Source organism: Suillus subaureus (genome assembly GCF_016647635.1).
Source record: "Suillus subaureus strain MN1 chromosome Unknown BJ212scaffold_2, whole genome shotgun sequence".
NCBI lineage: Eukaryota > Fungi > Basidiomycota > Agaricomycetes > Boletales > Suillaceae > Suillus > Suillus subaureus.
Window position 1 is genome coordinate 2,240,861 of NW_024538558.1, and position 20,525 is coordinate 2,261,385.

At 48.4% G+C, this 20,525-nt stretch overlaps 6 protein-coding genes and 1 non-coding gene across 7 annotated transcripts; 2 read left to right on the top strand and 5 right to left on the bottom strand.

Annotated features, from left to right (window-relative positions):
• Positions 1–83: 83 nt before the first annotated feature.
• On the bottom strand, positions 84–2,931 carry BJ212DRAFT_1318957 (catalase-like domain-containing protein). Its single transcript, XM_041334341.1, has 7 exons — positions 2,617–2,931; positions 2,270–2,561; positions 1,994–2,210; positions 1,402–1,943; positions 1,198–1,346; positions 493–1,148; positions 84–430 (listed from the first exon to the last, which is right to left on the bottom strand). Exons 1-7 carry the CDS (start codon positions 2,769–2,771, stop codon positions 171–173), a joined length of 2,271 nt encoding a protein of 756 aa, XP_041199504.1. The 5' UTR covers positions 2,772–2,931; the 3' UTR covers positions 84–170.
• Positions 2,932–3,669: 738 nt separating this feature from the next.
• On the bottom strand, positions 3,670–4,808 carry BJ212DRAFT_1258446 (uncharacterized protein; the record flags this gene model as incomplete). The annotated part of the gene is made up of 3 exons (XM_041329938.1): positions 3,670–3,953; positions 4,007–4,071; positions 4,123–4,808. 3 exons carry the CDS (start codon positions 4,806–4,808, stop codon positions 3,670–3,672), a joined length of 1,035 nt encoding a protein of 344 aa, XP_041199505.1.
• Positions 4,809–5,475: 667 nt separating this feature from the next.
• BJ212DRAFT_t18 lies at positions 5,476–5,559 on the top strand. The gene has a single exon. It is a non-coding gene; the product is annotated as a tRNA-Lys (tRNA).
• Positions 5,560–5,867: 308 nt separating this feature from the next.
• BJ212DRAFT_1454332 (actin cortical patch SUR7/pH-response regulator pali) lies at positions 5,868–7,013 on the bottom strand (the record flags this gene model as incomplete). Its single annotated transcript, XM_041338851.1, has 7 exons — positions 6,912–7,013; positions 6,830–6,863; positions 6,737–6,781; positions 6,651–6,676; positions 6,251–6,601; positions 5,948–6,199; positions 5,868–5,889 (listed from the first exon to the last, which is right to left on the bottom strand). Exons 1-7 carry the CDS (start codon positions 6,950–6,952, stop codon positions 5,868–5,870), a joined length of 771 nt encoding a protein of 256 aa, XP_041199506.1. The 5' UTR covers positions 6,953–7,013.
• Positions 7,014–7,100: 87 nt separating this feature from the next.
• Positions 7,101–12,717, top strand: BJ212DRAFT_335509 (uncharacterized protein). Its single transcript, XM_041342947.1, has 18 exons — positions 7,101–7,505; positions 7,557–7,732; positions 7,785–7,917; positions 7,965–8,354; positions 8,404–8,433; positions 8,484–8,551; positions 8,601–8,714; positions 8,762–8,959; positions 9,011–9,926; positions 9,975–10,081; positions 10,134–10,640; positions 10,690–10,797; positions 10,844–11,041; positions 11,094–11,117; positions 11,170–11,362; positions 11,415–11,792; positions 11,841–12,031; positions 12,080–12,717. Exons 1-18 carry the CDS (start codon positions 7,217–7,219, stop codon positions 12,464–12,466), a joined length of 4,407 nt encoding a protein of 1,468 aa, XP_041199507.1. The 5' UTR covers positions 7,101–7,216; the 3' UTR covers positions 12,467–12,717.
• Positions 12,577–14,007, bottom strand: BJ212DRAFT_1475592 (Clavaminate synthase-like protein; the record flags this gene model as incomplete). The annotated part of the gene is made up of 7 exons (XM_041339251.1): positions 12,577–12,933; positions 12,993–13,174; positions 13,228–13,338; positions 13,390–13,570; positions 13,635–13,656; positions 13,711–13,876; positions 13,935–14,007. 7 exons carry the CDS (start codon positions 14,005–14,007, stop codon positions 12,577–12,579), a joined length of 1,092 nt encoding a protein of 363 aa, XP_041199508.1.
• A 2,247-nt stretch (positions 14,008–16,254) lies between these two features.
• BJ212DRAFT_1318992 (RIC1-domain-containing protein) lies at positions 16,255–20,502 on the bottom strand. Its single transcript, XM_041334342.1, has 18 exons — positions 20,192–20,502; positions 20,027–20,134; positions 19,780–19,964; positions 19,549–19,730; positions 19,359–19,498; positions 19,063–19,304; positions 18,779–19,012; positions 18,687–18,723; positions 18,583–18,634; positions 18,470–18,534; positions 18,302–18,418; positions 18,019–18,252; positions 17,701–17,965; positions 17,566–17,651; positions 17,286–17,514; positions 17,135–17,229; positions 16,752–17,087; positions 16,255–16,698 (listed from the first exon to the last, which is right to left on the bottom strand). The coding sequence occupies exons 1-18, from the start codon at positions 20,342–20,344 to the stop codon at positions 16,453–16,455; spliced, it is 3,006 nt and encodes a 1,001-aa protein (XP_041199509.1). The 5' UTR covers positions 20,345–20,502; the 3' UTR covers positions 16,255–16,452.
• Positions 20,503–20,525: the final 23 nt, after the last annotated feature.

Consider the following 20,525-nt stretch of genomic DNA (forward strand, 5'->3'; position numbering starts at 1 on the left):
CTATGAATCATTGACTTACTTCAAGTTGAGGATGGCACAGAATTAATGTTCGTGCGGAAATGATACATTAACACTGGCAGGTGCCATTACGTACGTGATATAATCATACAACTCCCAGCCAACCAACCGATAAGAAACCTGTCCACAACCCAACGAAAGTCTATCAAATCTTAGAACGCAACCTGCTCGGTCAACCCGTCCATTTCTCGCTCATAACACCTGTGCTGGCTAATTTGGAATGCGAAGTTAGAAGCAAAGCCTCTCGTATCCGGCGCAATGTTGAGCACGTCTGTGACAGCCGAGGAGATGCTGTACTTCCCTGTAGTCACTACGCCGTAAGATGTGACAACTTCATCGCTGTCTTGGTCGCGCGAAGGGGCGAATAGATCGATACCAGGGAGTCTAACGTCGTCACGGAGGAAACCAACACCTGAAACGTCTCAAGTGTCAACGACCGTGTTATAACTTATCGCCGGTGTCTAACGGACACACCTTCACCAACAGCAGCGATAGCCTTGCAGTGACCAAATGCCTCCCTCACCCAGTGAACCACGCGACCGTTCTTTCCAAGGGTCTTTACGTGCTCCTCGCCGGAAGGGATATAGATGGCATCAAACAGTGTTGAACGCTGGCTGTCAAAGTGGTGATCGGCGAATACTCCTGGACCAAAATCCTGACCGGCCATCGGACGAATATAGTTACGACGAGGACCGATAAGGTAGCAAACAGCCTTTGCGCTCGTGAGAGCGGCCCGCACAGCTTGCATCTCAACAGCGTTGAACCCGTCCGAGATCAGGATGGCAATGCGCCTTGAGACAATGGTAGGCTCCTTGGGCAAGAAGTCGAGTTGCGAAAGACCCTTGCTCTTCTTCCCATTATTTTCACGACCGGGCTTTGTTGGTACCTCGCCATTCACCTTAACGGCGACCGCCTTGGCCAGGTCAAAATGGATGTTATTCAAAACGTCGATGTAGGACTTGTAAACGACCGGGTCCTCGCAATGGCTAAGTTCGAAGCCGATGGCGCTGACGAGGTGGGCCCTTTCATACGCAGAAAGCGAGTTGTAGAACAATTGAGCTTGGTCGAAGTGCTCCTGAAACTTTATCCCGCGCGCCCTCTTTTTGATACCCTGAAGATACTGTGCATGTCTATGACAGTGTGAGACTGAGAAGGCGAAAAGACATGAGGAAAACCTACTCGACGTATCCACCTTCCTCCCCGGTAACCGGGCGTCCGATATCCTTGCGGTTCGGCCAATAATTGACTTCGCTCTTAACAATACGATGCCTGCTCTTCCCGTCACGGTTGTGATTGAACACAGGACATATAGGTCTATTAATGGGAAGCTGCAGTCGTAGCAATGAGTGCAAGTTTCGGCGACAGAAAACAGCTAGAATTCACCTCCTCCCAGTTGACACCCAAACGAGAGATCTGGGTATCAAAGTACGAGAAGTTTCGACCTTGCAGAAGAGGATCGTCACTGAATCCTATTCCTGGAACGACATGGCTGGTGCAAAATGCGACTTGCTCGGTCTCTGGGAAAAACTCGTCAACAACTCGGTTGAGAACTAGTTCACCGATCTCTTCAAGAGGTACAGATTCCTGCGGCCAGACCTTTGTAGCGTCCAAGATGTCGAATTCGAACTCGTGCTCTCGGGACTCAGGGATTGTCTGAATGGCGAACTTCCACTTTGGGTATGCACCGCTCTCGATGGCCTCGCTCAAGTCTTTACGGTGAAAATCGGGATCTTGGCCGTTGATCTTGAGGGCTTCATCCCAAAGAAGGCTGTGGACCCCCAACTCTGGGATGAAGTGAAACTTGACGAAGTGGCGTTGACCTGCTGCATTCTGCAGCGTGAAGGTGTTCACCCCGAATCCTTGCATCATGCGGAAGGACCGTGGAACGCCGCGATCAGACATGACCCACATCACCATATGTGCAGCTGCAAAAAAGGGCGTCAATAAGTATATGGGAACGACTAATTTGACAAACACTCAGGTTGCAAGCCCACAAAGTCCCAAAAGTTGTTATGGGCACTCTGGCCCTGAGGCACATCATTATGAGGCTCTGGCTTCACGGCGTGAACGAAGTCAGGGAATTTAATGGCATCCTGAATGAAGAAAACGGGAATGTCATTTCCGACGATGTCCCAGTTGCCTTCTTCAGTATAGAACTTAACTGCAAACCCTCTGACATCGCGGACGGTGTCCTACACGCGACAGAAGACTTTAACCGATTATATGCGCGAAAGAAGAAGCATATACGCACAGCGCTGCCACGCGAACCCTGAACAGTGCTGAAACGGACGAAGACAGGAGTCGTCCTCGAGGAATCCGTCAGGACAGGGGCGAATGTGTATTTCGAAGCGCGATCGCTAGATACCGTGAAATAGCCATGAGCACCGGTACCGCGGGCATGCACTACACGCTCTGGGATCCGTTCGTGGTCAAAGCGGTGTATCTTCTCTCGCCCAATCTGATCCTCAAGGAGCGAAGGACCGTTCTTCCCTGACTTGGGCTCAATGGGCTGGGTCTCGGTCTCGGAGCCGATGATCTTAAGCCTGACAAGAAATTAAAGATCAACACCACCTACCAGATGCATGCACTCATGCTCACCAATTGTCCGTGTCAGCCACCTTGACGCCATGATCCGTTGTCAGCCTGGGCTGGCCGGCTTGCGGTTTCTGTATGTCTCGCTGCAAGTCCACGACTTTCTTCGTGGAGGTCATGGTAGTGAAAGCTTTTTCGACTGATTGTCCGATAGACGACATGGCGGGTTATGGAAAGAGAGGGGGCGGGCGTCCATCTCGTGTTTTATACTCCTAATCATAGGCCGACGCGGACAAGACTTGCAATCCAAACTTCGATGAGATCACTGGTGACGAAAAGACGATCGGTCCACGTGACCGCGTCGCACATTTGAATTTTAAAACATCACCCGCCTCGAGCTCGCCTTGTATGACTCTCACTTATTCTTGTCGTCGGTGGACCGTCGAGTTGCACTAGCGTAGATGACCAAAATAGCTTGTAGCAGTTCACATTCACCCAGGATCCCGGTGAACGTTTGACTAGAACACACACAAGCTTAAACTCATGATGGTGGCCCCAACACAAGTTGTCGAGCTGGAGGAGACATGAGATTATAGGCAAGTAGTCCTGACACGCTCACAAATGCATAAATGGTTGTATTTTTTCCGCTGCGCATGGGTATATAAATAACGAAGGTGGCAGAACAACGCCGACGCGTCTTCCAAGATATAAGGAAGTGGTTTTAAGAAGGGTGATCGTTTGTTTACGTTACGGAAAGTCAAAGCATCGTCATATAGGAGTTAACACAAATAAAGTATCCGAACAAAATAGAATATTACCGGCCCATCGTAGGCGAGGTAAGCATAAATGAGGGAGGCAGCCCGAGATCGCGTTCGTCACTGGGCCCAGCAACTATGGCTGAGCGGTACGATACGCAACACGTCAGGAACGGAAATAGCGTAGATAGCGGAATGATACGTCTTCAGAAGCGCGCAGTGGACGAATCGACCATCGACTACGACGAAGCGAGTGGCGAAAAACGCTCGCCCATGCTGTGAATAGCACATGGATCAATACAGGGGAAACGCAATTCAAAACAATACGTACGCATAGTGTTAAACAGCACAACAGAATACGAAACTATTTGATGTCGGCGCACAAGCACTGGGCTGAGGCACCGACTGTTCCTTTGCCGCAGCTGTCACACCAACTCCTGTGACCGCTGTCGACACCTATAGACTTGACTGCTGCAGACGGCGTGGAAGCCACGGATTCATCACGATGAATGCTGACCAAGTGACGGCCAAGATCATGTTTGCGGCTAAAAGACCGCCCACATGAGCGATGAGGGCACACATGGGGTTTAAGACGATTTGGGTCATGGGTTGCCATGTGCGTCTTCAGGTTGTAAGCCCGAGCAAATGCTGGAGGACAAGAGTGATCAGCGATAAGCCAGGACAACACATATGGTACCAACCTCGCGGGCATGAAGGGCATTGGTACCTTTTACGAGGATCGTCTTTGGACTGATCGTCGACACCCCTCAGTGACCTCGCAAGAGGTGGGGGGGAGGAGGATGCGGATAATTGTGACATGTTGGATGGCGCGACACCGGGGTCAGTGCTGGAAATGTAGTTGAGGAAATATTCTGCGGTCGAGGACTTTGGTACCGCAGGAATGCGAGTTGCGCCACCATAGTCTGAGAAGCTTGTGCGCTTATAGGAACTGTCTGCAGCAGGCGCAGTCACAGAAGGACTGCGGGGGCTAAGGGGCAAGGCCCCAAAAGTGCTGGGGTCGACAGTCATGGGAAGAGAATTATTGTTGGACTGCGCAGCGGAATTAATACCATAGTCGGAACAAGCGCTACCACCGACGCGGACACGCTGGAAATCCATCTCTAGGTCTAGAGGAAAGGAGCAACTGGCAGAAAAGGAAGGAGAATCCGGGTAGTTATAGAGGGACTCTGAGTGGGTGGAAAGAGTGTCGTATGCAGACTCGGAAGAAACGGTGATCGTGGAAGGAGGACCACACGTTGGAGTATCGGATCTCAAAAAGGAGTAAGCGTCGTTGGAGTCTACGGTGAGGAGCTGCAGCTGGACTTCGTTGAAAGCCGCAAGGCTTGAATCCAGTTCTAATTCGAATAGATCGGGATGGGGTGCGAGGATGTCTGAAGGCGAGTGAAATGAAGTAAAGTCAAGGCCACCACCTTGCTTTGTGAATTCAGAACCATAGGGCTCGAAGGAAGAATAGAAATCATCAACTTGTGAGTCTGCTGCCATTGGAGATCTGATACTGCGCAAATATTTTACTGCGAAGTCGTAGAGTGTTTAATCGAGTCAGATACTAAAGTTAAGCAGGAGGGCGAATTCTGCTGCGGACCACGCAAGCAAACGGCTTATAACCATCATTACATCAGCCTCATTCTCACCCTTCACAGCCTATTTAAGAAAATTCTATTGGAAACAATCACGATAATGACAAACAATTGTGTCAAGGTTCCGTCGGAGCGTAACCAGCGCTGACTAGTACTAGGTGTGCGCTCAGGCTTGCGCCCGCATCTTGATCTCCGTATGCAACCACGTCGGGTCGCACAGCATCCCCATGTGAATTTCTTTGCGTGTTTCGCTTGTTTCATAGAAGAAGCGGTCACTTGTGTCTTTAAAACTTTAGGAGGCGTACGGTATGTGCGGTCTGCTACCGAAAGGTTCCGAAGCTATCACAACCTGCGCGCGGGAGTTGTTATGGGTCGCTTGGGATCTCTATCATGGTGCACAGCTTGTGTTGCCCCTGACAGCTAGCAACTCCGTTGCAGCCAGCGCGCGCACCAAATCCGTAAATACTGTGATCCCCGCCTAGGAGGTCATCTTTGTCCGTTGACCTATTGTTGGCTTCCGTCGGCGTGGCTCAGGTGCTGTTCGAGTCAATGAGTTGACTCACGATGACATCGCCCGCCTAGCTCAATCGGATAGAGCGTCAGACTCTTATGACTAGGCGATCTGAAGGCTGCGAGTTCGACCCTCGCGGTGGGCTAATAGTTTTTGTTGTCTAGACGATCCTCTAGTCCAAGTTTCAGTATGTGACAGTATGAATAGACAACTTCTCCCCTGAAGGTGATTGTGATTCGTTTTACAATTGACATTACTCGAGGCATTTAAAGGAGCATGAACAATTTCGGCACTTTCATTTCACCGTAAACTGAATCATAATACATAGTCGTATAGTCTAAATATCCATATTGATGAGTCTCACGAGGGGAGTCACATCGCTGATCGTGATAGGTTATCGCTTATCATAAAAGTCCACACTAAAGTCTGCGGGTGATGACCAGCATCAAATATTCATCCTCGGAATGTACAACAGCTGGTTGAATGATAAGTGACGCCGTTTTGAGCGAATTGATTAAACAGTGAAACCATACCTGACCATGTATGGCACTGTAGCGGCGGCCAAACAGGCAAAGGCAGCCCATGCAAGGTATATTCCATTCCCATAGGACACGATGATCCCTGATACGACGCCACCATTGAGGTGTGAGATTTCCAGGGTATTGATGTCCTCGCATTTTTTGACGATCGACGTCCAGATGGCAGCGCCGATAAGAATGAACAACGCAGCCATTATCGATGAAGCCGTTGAAACAAAAAACAGGAGTGCCCTTTTTGCTACACCGCTGTAGGCAGGCCTTGAGTGTGGTGTGTATGAGAATCGAGGTAGACCTTACGTGAACAATGCGATGGTTGCAAATATGGTCCCGATGAGGATGAAGTAATATGCAACACGAGAATTATAAGCCAGGTAGGCTGAGTTGACGAAGGTCGTGTTGACAAACATTGAATCAGAATATTGTGAGTAGTTGGCGAGCATATCGGACTTCATCGCAGTGTAAGGCTCGAAGTTGTTGGCAATGGTGTGATTGGTGCACGTTCCAGCAGAGCTGTTAACGTACGCACAATAGGAATAGAGACCGAAGTCGTAGAATTGCCTCAACCCATTATGCTCGCCGAGCGGTGAGGTATAATTGGTGGTGTATAGGCCCCCAATCGGATTAAAGATGGATTCATTTAGTGCCTGACTGTGGCCCTATTAGCATATTGGCCAAATAAATTATTTAGGGCACTAACCCGAACCCTGAAGTGTTGACTTTTGCCTGGACGGTGTTCGGATCAGAAAGGTTTCGGGCCCACAGTTATGACCACTAATCAATCACCATTGCAATTCCATGTGGAACAAGTGAGGTATTGATTTGCCCAACCTGACAGAAGTGATAAGATTAGAATGGAAGGGGACGACGAAGACATACATGGACGAAGATTAATAGCAAAAGTGCAACGAACCTGTCGGCAAGGTAAGTCGGGAGCGGAAGCCGAAGGAAATATACTCACGAAAGAAAGGATGCACCTCCAACACAGTATTCTCCTCTCATTTTTCAATGTTCCAGTGACGATAAGCTTCTAGAGATGAATGAAACAAGGTATAACGGGGCGTAGAACTTCACGGCGTAGCATGAAGCAGGCAAACCTGCAGCATTGAATACACGCGACTTTAATATCTTGAAGTCTACATTCTATTTTCCCACGAACAATTGAGCAGCTGCCACTTGCCAAGGTGCTTATCCAAATAGGGAATAACCGCCAACTCTGGCGCCGTGAACCATTTCACTATCTTGCCTTGAGCAGAGCCAGCCAGCATGTCCAAATCGTCCCCTTGGAAGCCCCTTACTCGTAATACAGCAGTACCAAGTCCTCAGGAAAATGAAATTCCCCCTCAAGATCCCCGTTTGCTAGACCAGGTTGAACAAGATGAGGACTCTCCACAAAGTCGCGCAAAACGTCTCGCACTCAGAACCAAGGATTTTGGCAAGAGCATCGGTAGTAGAGCTCAGTCACCAAGTTCGCCTAAATCCAGCGGAGAGCACAGGCGTGTGTTCAGTCTGAGTCGTAAAGGCAAGGCCAAAGAGCCGTCGGATCAAACTGGAGGTAACAGTCGGTGTCCCTTTCCTCGTAAAGACATTGACAGACGCTGCTTAGTAGTCGTTGCGCCTAATACCTCGCAGATGCCTAAACAGGCACCTTCCAATGGAAACACCGACACAGAAGCCCAGTTGTCAGATGCTGTACAAGATGACTCGCCTTTTATCAGACCTCGTTCACCCTCTCCACTCCGTAATAGGCCCTCATTACAAGCGTTCCGAGGCACAGGCTCTGTACGATCATCCTCTGTGACGCGTAATCTAATTGACAAATCACGTGTTTCAGATGCGTGCTGGAACTCAAACTCTGATTCAAGCTCTGCAAGCTATTCCATGGGCAGATGTTTCAGATCAGGACGATGACCTCGCTAATGTCATAACATCACATGGGGATGAGGATAGTGACGAAGATTCCGGTGGTTTGTGATCTCCTGTATCGATTTCGTTTTCTGACACTTCGTTCCAGTAGTGCCTATGGCTTCTTCTATTCACGCTATTTATCGTCCTGTTGCGCGTTCGAGAAGAGCGGAAGCATCCTTATCATCACGCATTGCGTTGCCATCGCCAGAGGAAGGACATGAATCATCCGATGGAGATTTGGACGTGACTTGTCTCTCCGAAGAGGATGCTGATGCCGAGGACTTTGAAGCTGCTACCCCGCGCCCCGCAGATGTACCAAAGCCAGAACATGCTATACCGGAGCTGCCGACGGCCTTCCGACCTGGGGTGCACATGAGACGCAGGGCTTCTAGCCATGCTGGCAGTATCACAACTGTCAAAGTCGACCGGAGGACGCGCCTAGCCGAGAAATTAAAGGAGATCTTTGAGTTGAATGCCATTGATGAAGTTCTAGCCGGTGAGTGTCTCATTCATTGATGCTACTCACAATGCTCAACCAATCCCAGAAATGCCTTGCTGGTTGCTTCGCTCTGTCTGTAAGCAATTTGTCTCACACATTGACGCGCGATTGTAATGCCACGCATAGTGTTACAGGGATACATGTATCTCACAAACTCTCATTTATGCTTCTTTGCGCACATGCCCAGTCGAGAGGTAAGAAATCTATACAAACTCTTTGGGCGTGATTTTATAATTTCTGTAGGATCAAATACTCAAGTCAGGAACACTCAGCAAGAGGGCCAACCGTACTAAGCGATGGACAAAGCACTGGTTCGTGCTCAAGAATGATGCCCTCTCCTGGTATCACTCTTCCTCGGTAAGTGAAACAAATTATGAGACATCGCTATCTTATACCTCAATTAGGACCCTTATTTCATAAATGGTATAGTAGATCTTCGTTATGCGATATCTTGTGATCCATCCGGGGAGAAGGAGATACGTCTCCGAACCAACCAGAAGAATGTTCTCATGTCAGCCGACTCGGTTCCTAGTCGAGAAGAATGGGTAAAGGCTATAAGGAAAGTCATCTTTAAGGCACAAAATATGGGCGACACTGTTAAGGCAGGTCGATAATGTTCACTTTTGTGCGTATTAACATGTTACCTCTTGCAGATCGCAATCCCTTACTCGTCTGTCCTTGATGTCGAAAAGTCGTCAGCAATAGACTTTAGCGAGACCATCGAGGTCAAGGTTTTTGACGGGGAGCATTCTACGACGGACTCGTATTTCTTCGCCTACTTCCAGGACTTGCCGGTCGCGTTGGAACATATTCGCGATGCTGTGCGTTCACATCGTTCATCGGTCATCAGCTCGCCTCTGGCGCTCTTGGACACCACCTCTACCCGCCCGCCACAGCCTTCCGCCACTCAAGGTATGGATCGCACTAAAAGCCTCCCAACACCGGACACGCGTTTTGGCTCCTCTTTCAGGTTATCGTCTCTTCTGCGACCATTCCAGGACTCGCTTCCCACGTCTTTGGGGCGCACGAATAGTGTACCAGGGGCTCCCGAACCTATCGAAGCGCCTGATGAGTACACTCACATAACTAAGAGATCAGGTTCTTCACTGGTGCCTGTCACATCTTCACCTGATCCGATATCTTCGCCAGACTCAAGCAAGGCGCTCCACGCTCTTTCCAAAGCATTCACGATTGCCACTCCTACGGACCACACTTATCCTCCTTCCACGTCTGTGAGTGATTTGGCTTCTAGTCCATCTGCGAAATACATCCCATCAAGTGCTCCATGGAACGTGGGAGTGCCCTCGTGGCTCAAGGTCCCGCGTAGCCGTCTCGGCACCTCTACCTCGAATGCGTCTTCACTTAGTGCTCCCCCCAGTGGGGGTGGCATACATGAAGTATATTCTGTCCCATCAAATGCAGAGTCGGCGGCCCGGCGGAGCTCGGGAAGTGCTCAAGGTGATCTTGGATACAGTGTTCTTGAGACACCAGAAGCTGTCGTTGATCCGGAAGCTACTGAGAAATTCAGGAGTGCATTTGCCTTTGACGAGAAGGAGATCTTGTTGGGCTGTATGTGTATTCCTTTAATCTCGTGTTTTGCTGTTGAGCGTCTTTTAGATTTTATTGGATACCTATTCCGTCTTCTACCAGTACCTGGCCGGCTGTATGTCTCGACCAACTATTTCTGTTTCAAGTCAACTGGCCCTCTTTCTTCCAAGACTCGGGTACGCAATTCTTGAATCCTCTGGGTCTGCCCCTCACGACACACTTTCCTAGATGATTCTTCCTATTCGAGATGTACTGAGCGTCGAGAAGACCAAAGGTACTCGGTTCGGCCACTACGGTCTCACAGTCGTTATCAAAGGCCATGAGGAACTCTTCTTTGAGTTTGGCTTCGATGACCGCCGAAAAGCATTCGTTGGCATTCTGGAACAGCAAATGGAAGAGGTCAGGAAGCGTGCGAGTGCGGGAGATGTCCCGGTTCTCAGTCAGGGGAAAAAGGATGCACTCATCTTGGAGGAGTTCGAGCCTGGCAATTCTTCAGACTCAGATCCCGCTCCTCCACTTGAAAGCATGTCTGAATCGCTCCCAGCAGTCATGTTCACCTCTTCCTCGTCGACATTCCTGACCTTTAAACCCAAGGAATCCTTACATTTTACTTTCCTGACAATCGGCTCGAGAGGAGATGTGCAACCTTACATAGCTCTTGCGAAGGGCCTCATGGAAGATGGTCATCGAGTCAAAATTGCAACACATGGTGAATTCCGTGAATGGATAGAAACCGTTAGTCACCCACCTCCCTGAGTTGGCACATTATTGACACGCCTGGCAGCATGGAATCGAGTTCGGCTATGTTGGTGGAGATCCAGCAGAACTCATGCGGATCTGTGTTGAGAATGGCACATTTACTGTGGCATTCCTCAAGGAAGGCTTGTCAAAGGCGCGTTTATGATGTATGAGTATTCACCGATCTTACATCCTTCCAGTTCCGCGGGTGGATCGATGACCTTTTGAAGACTGCATGGGAAGCATGTCAGGGCACAGACATCCTGATTGAAAGTCCCAGCGCCATGGCCGGAATTCACATTGCAGAGGCACTCAAGATACCCTACTTTAGAGCTTTCACGATGACTTGGACACGTACTAGGGCATACCCACATGCCTTCGCTGTTCCAGAACACAAGGTTTGTGAGACATGTCACTGCCCTAGGCTGGAGCTCATGATAATTCTTCCAGATGGGTGGCGGGTATAACTATATGGTGCGCTGAAACTGTATTCGTTCATCTCTTGGACTGACGACAACGATGCCAGACTTACGTTATGTTTGACCAAGTATTCTGGCGTGCTATCTCGGGGCAAATAAACCGTTGGCGACGTAATACTCTGCACATAGGCAATACCAGCCTTGATCGTATGCAGGTTCACAAGATACCTTTCCTGTACAATTTCAGTCCTACGCTTGTGCCCCCTCCTTTAGATTGGCCTGAGTGGATCCGCATTACTGGTATGCTCGAGTTCTCCTAGCATGACAACTGTTTATCTCAATTTATCATTAGGATATTGGTTCCTCGACGACGCAGAAGTGAGCGCCAAAAAATGGACTCCACCACCCGATCTCCTACCGTTTATCGATTCGGCTCATGAAGCTGGAAAGAAGGTCGTCTATATTGGCTTTGGCAGCATCGTTGTATCAGACCCGGTGGCAATGACCCATTGCGTGATAGAGGCTGTTTTGCGGAGCGGCGTGTATGCAATTCTCTCCAAGGGCTGGTCCGATCGATTGCACACGAAGTCTTCGGAAATATCTGAACCCGAAGAACCATTACCCAAACAGATCTATCCGATTAATTCCATCCCTCATGACTGGTTGTTCCAGCGTATTGACGCTGCATGTCATCACGGTGGTGCTGGAACGACTGGTGCAAGTTTAAGGGGTTCGTACACTGTAAATCTTTATTGCTGATCTGATGTATTTCTTGCAGCTGGCATACCAACCATCATCAAACCTTTCTTTGGAGATCAGTTTTTCTCCGCCGATCGTGTTGAAGCCCTTGGCATAGGAACGGGTGTCCGCAAGTTGACCGCGGAGAGCATGACTGAGGCGCTTGTCTCTGCGACTACAGATGTCAAACAAATTGAGAGGGCGAAGCTAGTCGGAGAACATATACGCGCTGTAAGTCAATTCAATTAACACTTGCGGGTATTTTTAACCGAGATATAGGAGAATGGAATTGCAACCGCAATCGAGGCCATCTACCGTGATCTTGAGTATGCTCGCTCGTTGATCAAACGAACCCCCAATGAACCAGAGGCTGCGCATGATGTCGAAGGCGCCGCCCGCGACGAGCATAATATCGTATCATCGCAATCCACTCTGGAGCGTTCTGGTTCTGGTTCCCGGACTTCAGCAGATTCACGCCGAATTAGTGAAGACTGGAGTGTAATTTCTGATGGCGACGACAAGCGCCCCTCCGGTTCAGGCAGGGTGAACGATGGCAAGCTTGACCGGTCCTCAACCTTCAAACGTAGCAGTCTTGCGGCTGCCGTCATGTCTGTGCTGCCAGACGCACTCACCACTCATCGCCAACCGACAGGGTCACAACTATAAGTTGATTGTAATTTATCTAGTTTGCTGTAATACTCGTATCATTGTACAACGCTATTTTTCGATCACTCGGGCTGTTAGATATCTTGCGATACTTAGATATAATACATGGATCATATTACCCTGGCTTCTTTGTAGTGTTCCTCCAGCACCTTCTTGCTAAATGACCCGAAGGTATCGCTTTCAGAGATACGTTGATGGGTATCAGGCTGCATGAAGAGAGCAAATGTCTCTCGTGATATCTTTGCTCCAACTTGTGTTTGCCCAACCCGCACGCAGTGAGGTGTCGCCCGTAACTTTCCAGCAGTGACTAACTCCAGGGCCTCGCCTGTTTGGAAGGCAAGGCAGTCTGGAGGAATCGAGACCTTTGTCAGATCTCTACCTCGAGTTCTGATATACAAGCCGGACGTCGGAGAAGGTGAGGGAACAGCAGTAGGTTCCATTCCTGCTTCTTCACGAAGGAATATAGCCTAAAGCACAGCATTCAAAACTTCACACATGATGTTTATGCACTCGGGCATGTACTTACCGAACACAACCCAGTCAGGAGTGAATGATCTTTATGAAAGCCGCACCAACTATCGATGGGTTCATCCTCAGCGGTAGGGCTATTTTCTGAAGGAGGGAAGTAGTGCAGAAGGCGAGCTTTAGCGGTTTGTGTGCTGATGAGTTCTGGAACAGATAAAGACACGTCCGTCAAATATTTGGAGACTGAGATCCTCATCAATAACTGTTCGTAGCGACGCTTTGTTGCATATACTGACCAAAGGGCTGACAGGCGCCCGCAAGATGACGCCCAACATCGAAAACGAACCCTCCCAGATCCTTGAAGGCTTCTTCAAAACCTTCTATACCGATTTCGTTCTTGTCGGGCCCTTGGTAACATTTAATGTTCAACATACCGTAATAAAAAGAATGATACATACAGATGTTATTGCCGTAGATTGGTGGATACGCAGCTTTTACAGCGGGGTTGACGTCGGGAACATCTACCACGGGGTTAGCGTAGTAAGACCCTTTCAGCGTGTCTAGTTCCATGGTAAGCAAGTATCCAGCCAATAGGCGGTATACATGATCATTCGCACCTGGCCGTCCATTCATGATTTCCTAAGGGGCGGTATCAGTCAGTCCACTTTATTGATTAACATCCTTCAGCCTTCGTAACACTGACTTTCCCGTGCGACCATCCGTAACTTCAGGTCGGAGTCAAAAACATTGCTACTTGGGCGAGTGCAGACTTGACCTACCTGTATATGCTCCCAGGGTCCACGTACTTCTCCCTTATGTCCTCATCCAGATGAGCAAAATCGTATGCAAACTTCAGTAGTCTTTCCCTGTAGACAGGGTAGACAGGCGGAAGATCTTTCACTAGTATAATCCCGAGGGCCTGAGAATGCGATCCAAACGCCTCCTCTTGTAAGAGAAAGGATCGGCATTGGTATAGCGGCATTCGATGTTATACATGACTCACCAATGGATGTCTCTAGAGACGAGGGTGAAGATACAAGTGTTTGGTAAGAGATTGACACGACGTCTGTGGACATGGTACGCGATCCCTGCAAGGCATAGCTTAGGGACGTCATGGAGCGAAAAGCTCGCCATCGAACGGAGTCCGAACCTTAGACACTACTAATGTTGAGTTCCAAGCCTTGAAGCAGCCTTATCGCTTGAACTGCCGTCACTTAATACGCCCGGTACTGCAGGTGTAACATCATATGACTACTAATAATATTAATATAGACCAACCTTCACCAGCAGCAACCTTATCCCACGAGTACTAATGTCGTGTACTATCATCTGGAGAATGTAGCGAAGGTATACTAATTGTGCATCGCTTTGGAAAGTAGCGAGCCAGAGCAACAATCGAGACAAGCTGCGGAAATTTTGCTGTCGGACAATATGCTACATGTGTGATGAGAACGAGTGCATTTCAATAGACAGGTTCTAACTTCTGACAAATGATTGAGACGGATCATCATAACTTTCGGAAAGCACAAGTTAGAGGGTTGGATTTACCAGTAGTCGCAAGATGCTAGAATATCATGACATTCCTTTCCTTCGAGAGGCTTGTCCGATGAAGGGCCACCGCCAAGTTTACATCATTCTAGTGAACCGGAAAGCTTAGGCAATGCATATTTCAAGAACGGTGGTCGTAACACAATCAATTTGTGAAGGTTGATTTTACTTGGCTGGATGCGATTGCCAGTGCGTCGAGAAATTGAGAGTGATCAACAAGAATAACTTACAGGGAATGAACAGTGAACGGACCCGATGAACCTACAGCGTATGAATGGTGTTTACTGAGTTCGGCATCGCGTTCTCGTTGAATCATCTTCTCAGATGCCCGTAAGTTAAGGATGACAACTGGAGAACTCTCCGAGAAAAAGCTGAAGTCATGGCGGGGCATGAAAGTGAATTCCTCCTCATGGACAAACTATCACATAAAATAGAGGTTTCAGCGCAATGACTGGGCCTGGTTAAGATGGACCTCCGAGGATCTATGCACCGCAAAAATATTGTCAGGAGGTTTCGAACCAGCTCCAAGAGAAACAGATTTTGACTCTGTTGTGATAGCCCTTGGCTAAGACCAGTTAGATGCACGTCCGAGGAAACCATCCATGAGTCAATGTCAAGGTGTCTTCCGATAAAAAAAGACCTGTCATTCAGCAAGTTTCGAACCTGCATTGTTAAAGAGGAACAGATTTCGATTCTGTCGCAGTAACCATTTGGCTGAGACCAGCTAAGACGACATCCGACGAAGCCATCCATGAATCAATGTCGAAGTGTGTTCTGATAGGGGAAAAGAACTCTTGTTGTCAGTAGGTGTAACAGGTTTTGATTATGTCGTGGAAACTAGCTGGCTACAAGACCAGTTAAGATGCCTCCAAGAAAACCATCCATGAGTGAATCTTTAAGGCATGTTCCAATAATAATAATAAAACCCTGTCACATCTGCAGATTCGAACCTGCACTGGCAGTCCAAGAGATAGATTTAGATTCTGGTAGACATTTGCAGCCAGGACGAAGTCGAGATGAACCTCCAATGAAACCATCCATGAGCGAATCTTCAAGGCATGTTCCGATAGGAAAAAGAACTTGTCGAGCGGCAAGTTTCGAACCTGCACAGTTCCAGCGAAACAGATTTCGATTCTGTTGTAGCGACCACTTAGCTAAGACGAGTTAGATGAACCTCTGACGAAACTATTCATGAGAGACTGTCAAGGTGTGTTCCGAGAGAGAAAAAACTTGCTGTCGGTGGGTTTAGAACCTGCGCAGTCCAAGTGGAAACAGTATTCTGCTGTGGTAATCACTTTGGCCAGTACGCCCCGTAACTTCAGACGAACCTCCGAAGAACTGTGAATTGAATGTCAAGGTGTGATAAAAGCAAGGTTTGAATCCGCAGATTCCGCACCACCCAAGATTTCTAGTCCGTTATAGTGCCAGTTGGCTATGATTGCTTAAGATAGACCTTGAAGGATCCATCAATGAGTGAATGTTCAAGAGGAAAAAGATTAATGTTGAGCAGGTTTCGAACCTGCAACAAATTTCTGTCGGTACAGCTTGGCTTAGCTGCTAAGACTGTTCAAGATGGACATCTGTACGAGTCGAAGAACATCATGCATTACCAGTAGAATCACATAGGATTGGCAGTCATTTGCCAACGCCAAATGAAATAAACAGACTAATAGTTCGATGGACACAAAACATGCCAGGAATATCCGAATAAGCAGCTGGCGCCGTCGTAAAGTTATTTATTAATTCTCACGGGGGATCGTACAGCCACTTATTGACGTCGACCTTGTAGTAGTATAGTACAAGGTAATTATCGTCACAAAGCGGTTTGTACCACGTACATTCTAGACTAGGACCACCGTAGTAGGAGTTGTGCCGGCGCCTAAGACAATCGCAGAGGGTATGTGATGTATAAATCCTTTGCGATCCTTGCATGCAAACTTCTGTGGTTGTATACACGTACGAACTACTGGAAATCACAACATGACTCCTTTCTGTACTACCAGAGATGTCTCCGACAAGGCATGCCTGAGCGCCTTCCCAGTGTCATCGATCGAATGTAAGAAGCGTAAGAGTTCCCGACAAAGTTGCCAGTCCTGCGCTTTCACAGCACAGTTCAGCAATCGGACAGCATCTTTATTGTTTTCGTCGAGCTGCTCAAGATTATGCAGCACCAATAAATATGAACCTGCTGTCTTCAGTCGTTTGGACGCCAGACACGTCTGTTACGATAAGTTAGCGAATTTCTGTTCTACAAAATTTAACTGCATCTCACCTCAAAAAGTGTATGTGGGTTCCCAACAATGCTGAAGAGACGCTTCCATCTGGTCATTTCAGTTTTCCGAGCACATCCAACGACGACGTCTAAGGAGGCGTCAAAGTGATCAAGAAACTCTATCACTGCCGCGAGTGTACCAGACTCAGGGAACGTGCTTGTGGAAGGATCTTCTGAGTCTACGGTGGACTCAGACTCCACGACTGTATGTAGCAGTATTTCTAATGCATGTGCGAAGAAGACCAGATGCTGATAGTGTTTTGCGAGCGTCACTGCCTCCTTCACTTGCCCGGATTCCAGGTGATAACGGAGGACATGGTGCAGAAAAAGATGGGACTTGAAATAGGTAAGTATAGACACAAGTGGTCAGAGAAGAAACCCACACTCGTGGCATGTCTGAACATTACAAATGAGAGGTTCATTCTCGTTGCGGCCTCATGCTCGGCGCCGATGATAATTCCCTTGTCCATGAGAACAGCTGCTTGTCTATCAGCATCCCACAGGACCCCAACGACACGAGGAATATACACGCACACAAAGGGTAGAAGTCCAATGGTATGCTCACACTTTCCTTAACGCTTGAAGGTTCATCGGCAGACCCGGATGACTCAATGGCAAGTGCATTAAGCCAAACTCGCATGTTTTGTCCATCGTAACCCCAGAGTGAATTCTCGAGTGCGCCAATACCACGGAGATGTATCCAACAGAATTCGATGCGTTCTGCGAAGATTTGCATGTCGTAATTCACCTCCTGGGTACCAGACTGGAAGGCGAAGTTAATGATCTGCTGCGTTGATGTCTCGTCATAGCGCACCTTTCTGGGACGCAATAGCACCAACTGACCACCAACCACCATTAATACAGTGGCGACCGCGAGGTCATCCACAGGGTCACCAAGTCCTGGATGAGAGAGATGAGTAAAGAGTGCTCTGGAAGCCCATGAACGTACGTTTTTGAGCATTCGGGATCATCCAACTCAATGCCCTCACTGCGCTAGGCAAGGCAATGATTCCGTCAAATGTGATACTTCCGCACAGATGCAGCTTGATTGTATCAGCAGTCGGTATAATCAAATAGTGACTGAGCATGTTGTCGGCGGTATAGACCAGTAGTGAATTGTCGACCAACGACAATATGATTACGGGCGACGTTAGGACTTCGCGGTGGAGAACATTTTGATTGCTGAGTTCCATGTCTCTGGAGTAGAGCCGTATCTGATGGAGCACAATAAGTTGAATTCTACAAAGAAGCGAGCCCTTGCACGAACCTGATACGACTTGGAAATTTCCACTGCAGCAATCAGGACATGGTGGAACCATAGAAGTCCTCCTTTCACTGTAAATGCCTGCTCTTGGGCGATGTTCGAGAATATTTTCCATCTGCCCGATGTCGAGCTATAATGTACCAGACCTCGCCTACCGGCAATGGCAATCAATCGCCCATCACTGCTGAGCGCCGAATATTTTATGGGCCAATTTGTTGCTAGGTAGGATTGAGGTATCTGCCATACCTAAGTTTAATGGTATGTATGTGATGGTTGGGATACTGACTTTGATGTGCTGCCACACATCTGACTCTGGGTTAATGACGCTCATGTCAGGCTGCTCAGCGCCTCGGTACACCAGCGCTCGATCATCCGTCTGCAGAAACGCGTAACGAGTGTTATCCTGCTCACTGTGTGATAAACCTTGTATCCCCGAGTAGTAACATTAACTCACTGGAGAATGTTGGCATGTAGTTGCACTTTTGGCAAATGGCAGGACAAAAACTTGGCCGTCCGGTTCTATGATCATGACGTGAGATTTTGGTATCGCAAGTAGAACAAACTCACTTATTCCGGAGGGAGTTAGGACAACTAGCTCAAAGTTTCCTGGTGCCCAGAACTGTCGAGGTTTAAATCACAGTGCTGCAAAGTGGATAGCAGATCATACTGACAAGGTTCTCGACTGCGTGCATGAAGGTATCTTGAAACCTATAGCAAAATCAAAATGTAAATTCCCTGGCATCCCGTCAAGCCACGAACTCACCTGTCGCCATCAATGTGATCTTCGACGCCAAAGCCAGATGCAAGACATCGTCCGCCCACACTGAATATTGCCCAGCCATGTGTCCACCCAACAGCTAGCACATATCCATCCGAACTCCACTCCATCGCAGTCACAGAACCACTCGAACGGTTATACGGGTTTGGTATCTCGACAACTTTCGGAGTGGGTGTAGGCTCATCCTGAGTCGGAAAACTCGTAAATTCGATGGAACCACTAATCCGAGGAATTAGTTGGAAAAATCAAATACAAGGGATACTGCAAACCTTTGAGTGCCAACTGCAACGAGTGAAAATCTCGTGTTGACATCTATTGCTACAGCCCGACGAGGTTCAATGTAGGCTGACGATGATTGACCGCTGCCGTCATCGGTACTGCGCTGCTTTTGCACCCAACGCGGCACGTCAAAGTCATGGATACACGTGCCTTCCCAATGGTAGTGTGGCTGCGAGCCAGAACTGTCAGTTGATGGTCTGGATGTTCCATTAGCTAGGTTCGATGTTGAACTCTGGCTCAAAAGCTATGTTGAGATATTGAATAGTAATAGAACAGGGCAACCCACTTTGTCAGTCTCTTCCTCGTCAAGCTCTGAAACGTTTTCTGAATGCCTATTTTCTTGTAAACGAACAAAATATGCTCTCCCATCAGAGGTGATCCAGGTTTCCACCCCCGATATCGAGTGAAGAATCTTCGTGACAGTAACTTCGGCTCTGGTAAGTAACGTCAGAGACACCGGAAAACCAGGGACCTACCATCAGGGTATAAAAGCCAAGGCAACTCGTGGTCGTTCAAAATCCAAGTATCATGACCCATAAGCGACCTGCGCGCTGTCTGCTCCTCGAGTTCCGATTCGTCGTATACTGGCCATGGTATGCGTTGTACAGCAGGCGGAGAATTGGTTGAAAAGATGATGTAGTTTTTGCGTGGTGAAACGCTGAAGAAACCCTCAATCAAATGCACCAATATGAATTGCCCGAGCCGACCTGAGAACCTGCCCCTCGGCACATATCACACCTTCGAGTGCTAGGCTTAGTGACTGTAGTGGTATGCCCTCTCCTGGACCCTGCAAGAAGTTGCGCTGCACACTCGGACTCATGTGTGATGACTGGTATGCCGACGCATCTGGAACATGATCGACTGTAACCAGGATCAAATACGACATCGTAGTCTATGTCCACGAAATCAATGTCTGCAGGATAGTTGACCGCTCACTTAGAAATAAGAGCAGACCTGAATAACGATCCTACTCCCGTCTGGTGACCAAGTCACCGCCGTATTATCACCATGTTCTATGAGAGAAGCTTCTGACCTCGAGATATGGGCCAGCGGAGCAGAGGGCTACAAAACATGGATGGCGCTGAGTTGGAGAATGTGATAACACTGAAACCTACATACTCGGACGCGCCAAACGGACAAAGAGCTCCTTGTGAGTAAGCAGAAGAGGGACTTGCGCGGACTAGCTTCGAAGCACAGCACAGGTTCGGGGGTGATATCAGGTAGAGCAGGAACAGTCAACAACTGCCTTGCCGCCGAGGTAGGAAAGTACATTCGTTGCTGCTGTATCACCGAATGCGAATTTAGACTCGAGAGTGCGAATGACGACAGCAATAAATGACCACAAGACAAGAGGAGGGGTTCAATTATTTAGGCGAACAGTGAGCTGGAACGGTAGGTCTCATATCATTGCCGCCGATGTGAAAAACAGTTCGTCCCTTACATACCTCACATT

Excerpts from the sequence above, each read along its gene's own strand:
- BJ212DRAFT_1318957 (XM_041334341.1), bottom strand. The coding sequence starts at position 2,771 with ATGTCGTCTATCGGACAATCAGTCGAAAAAGCTTTCACTACCATGACC. Across the intron at positions 2,211-2,269 it reads AGGGTTCGCGTGGCAGCGCT|GACACCGTCCGCGATGTCAG; the intron begins GTGCGTATATGC and ends TGTCGCGTGTAG. Across the intron at positions 431-492 it reads TATCGCTGCTGTTGGTGAAG|GTGTTGGTTTCCTCCGTGAC; the intron begins GTGTGTCCGTTA and ends GAGACGTTTCAG.
- BJ212DRAFT_335509 (XM_041342947.1), top strand. The coding sequence starts at position 7,217 with ATGTCCAAATCGTCCCCTTGGAAGCCCCTTACTCGTAATACAGCAGTA. Across the intron at positions 8,355-8,403 it reads CATTGATGAAGTTCTAGCCG|AAATGCCTTGCTGGTTGCTT; the intron begins GTGAGTGTCTCA and ends AACCAATCCCAG. Across the intron at positions 11,118-11,169 it reads GTGGCGGGTATAACTATATG|ACTTACGTTATGTTTGACCA; the intron begins GTGCGCTGAAAC and ends CAACGATGCCAG.
- BJ212DRAFT_1318992 (XM_041334342.1), bottom strand. The coding sequence starts at position 20,344 with ATGTACTTTCCTACCTCGGCGGCAAGGCAGTTGTTGACTGTTCCTGCT. Across the intron at positions 19,305-19,358 it reads ACGAGGAAGAGACTGACAAA|AGTTCAACATCGAACCTAGC; the intron begins GTGGGTTGCCCT and ends CTTTTGAGCCAG. Across the intron at positions 16,699-16,751 it reads ACCCACATACACTTTTTGAG|ACGTGTCTGGCGTCCAAACG; the intron begins GTGAGATGCAGT and ends TTATCGTAACAG.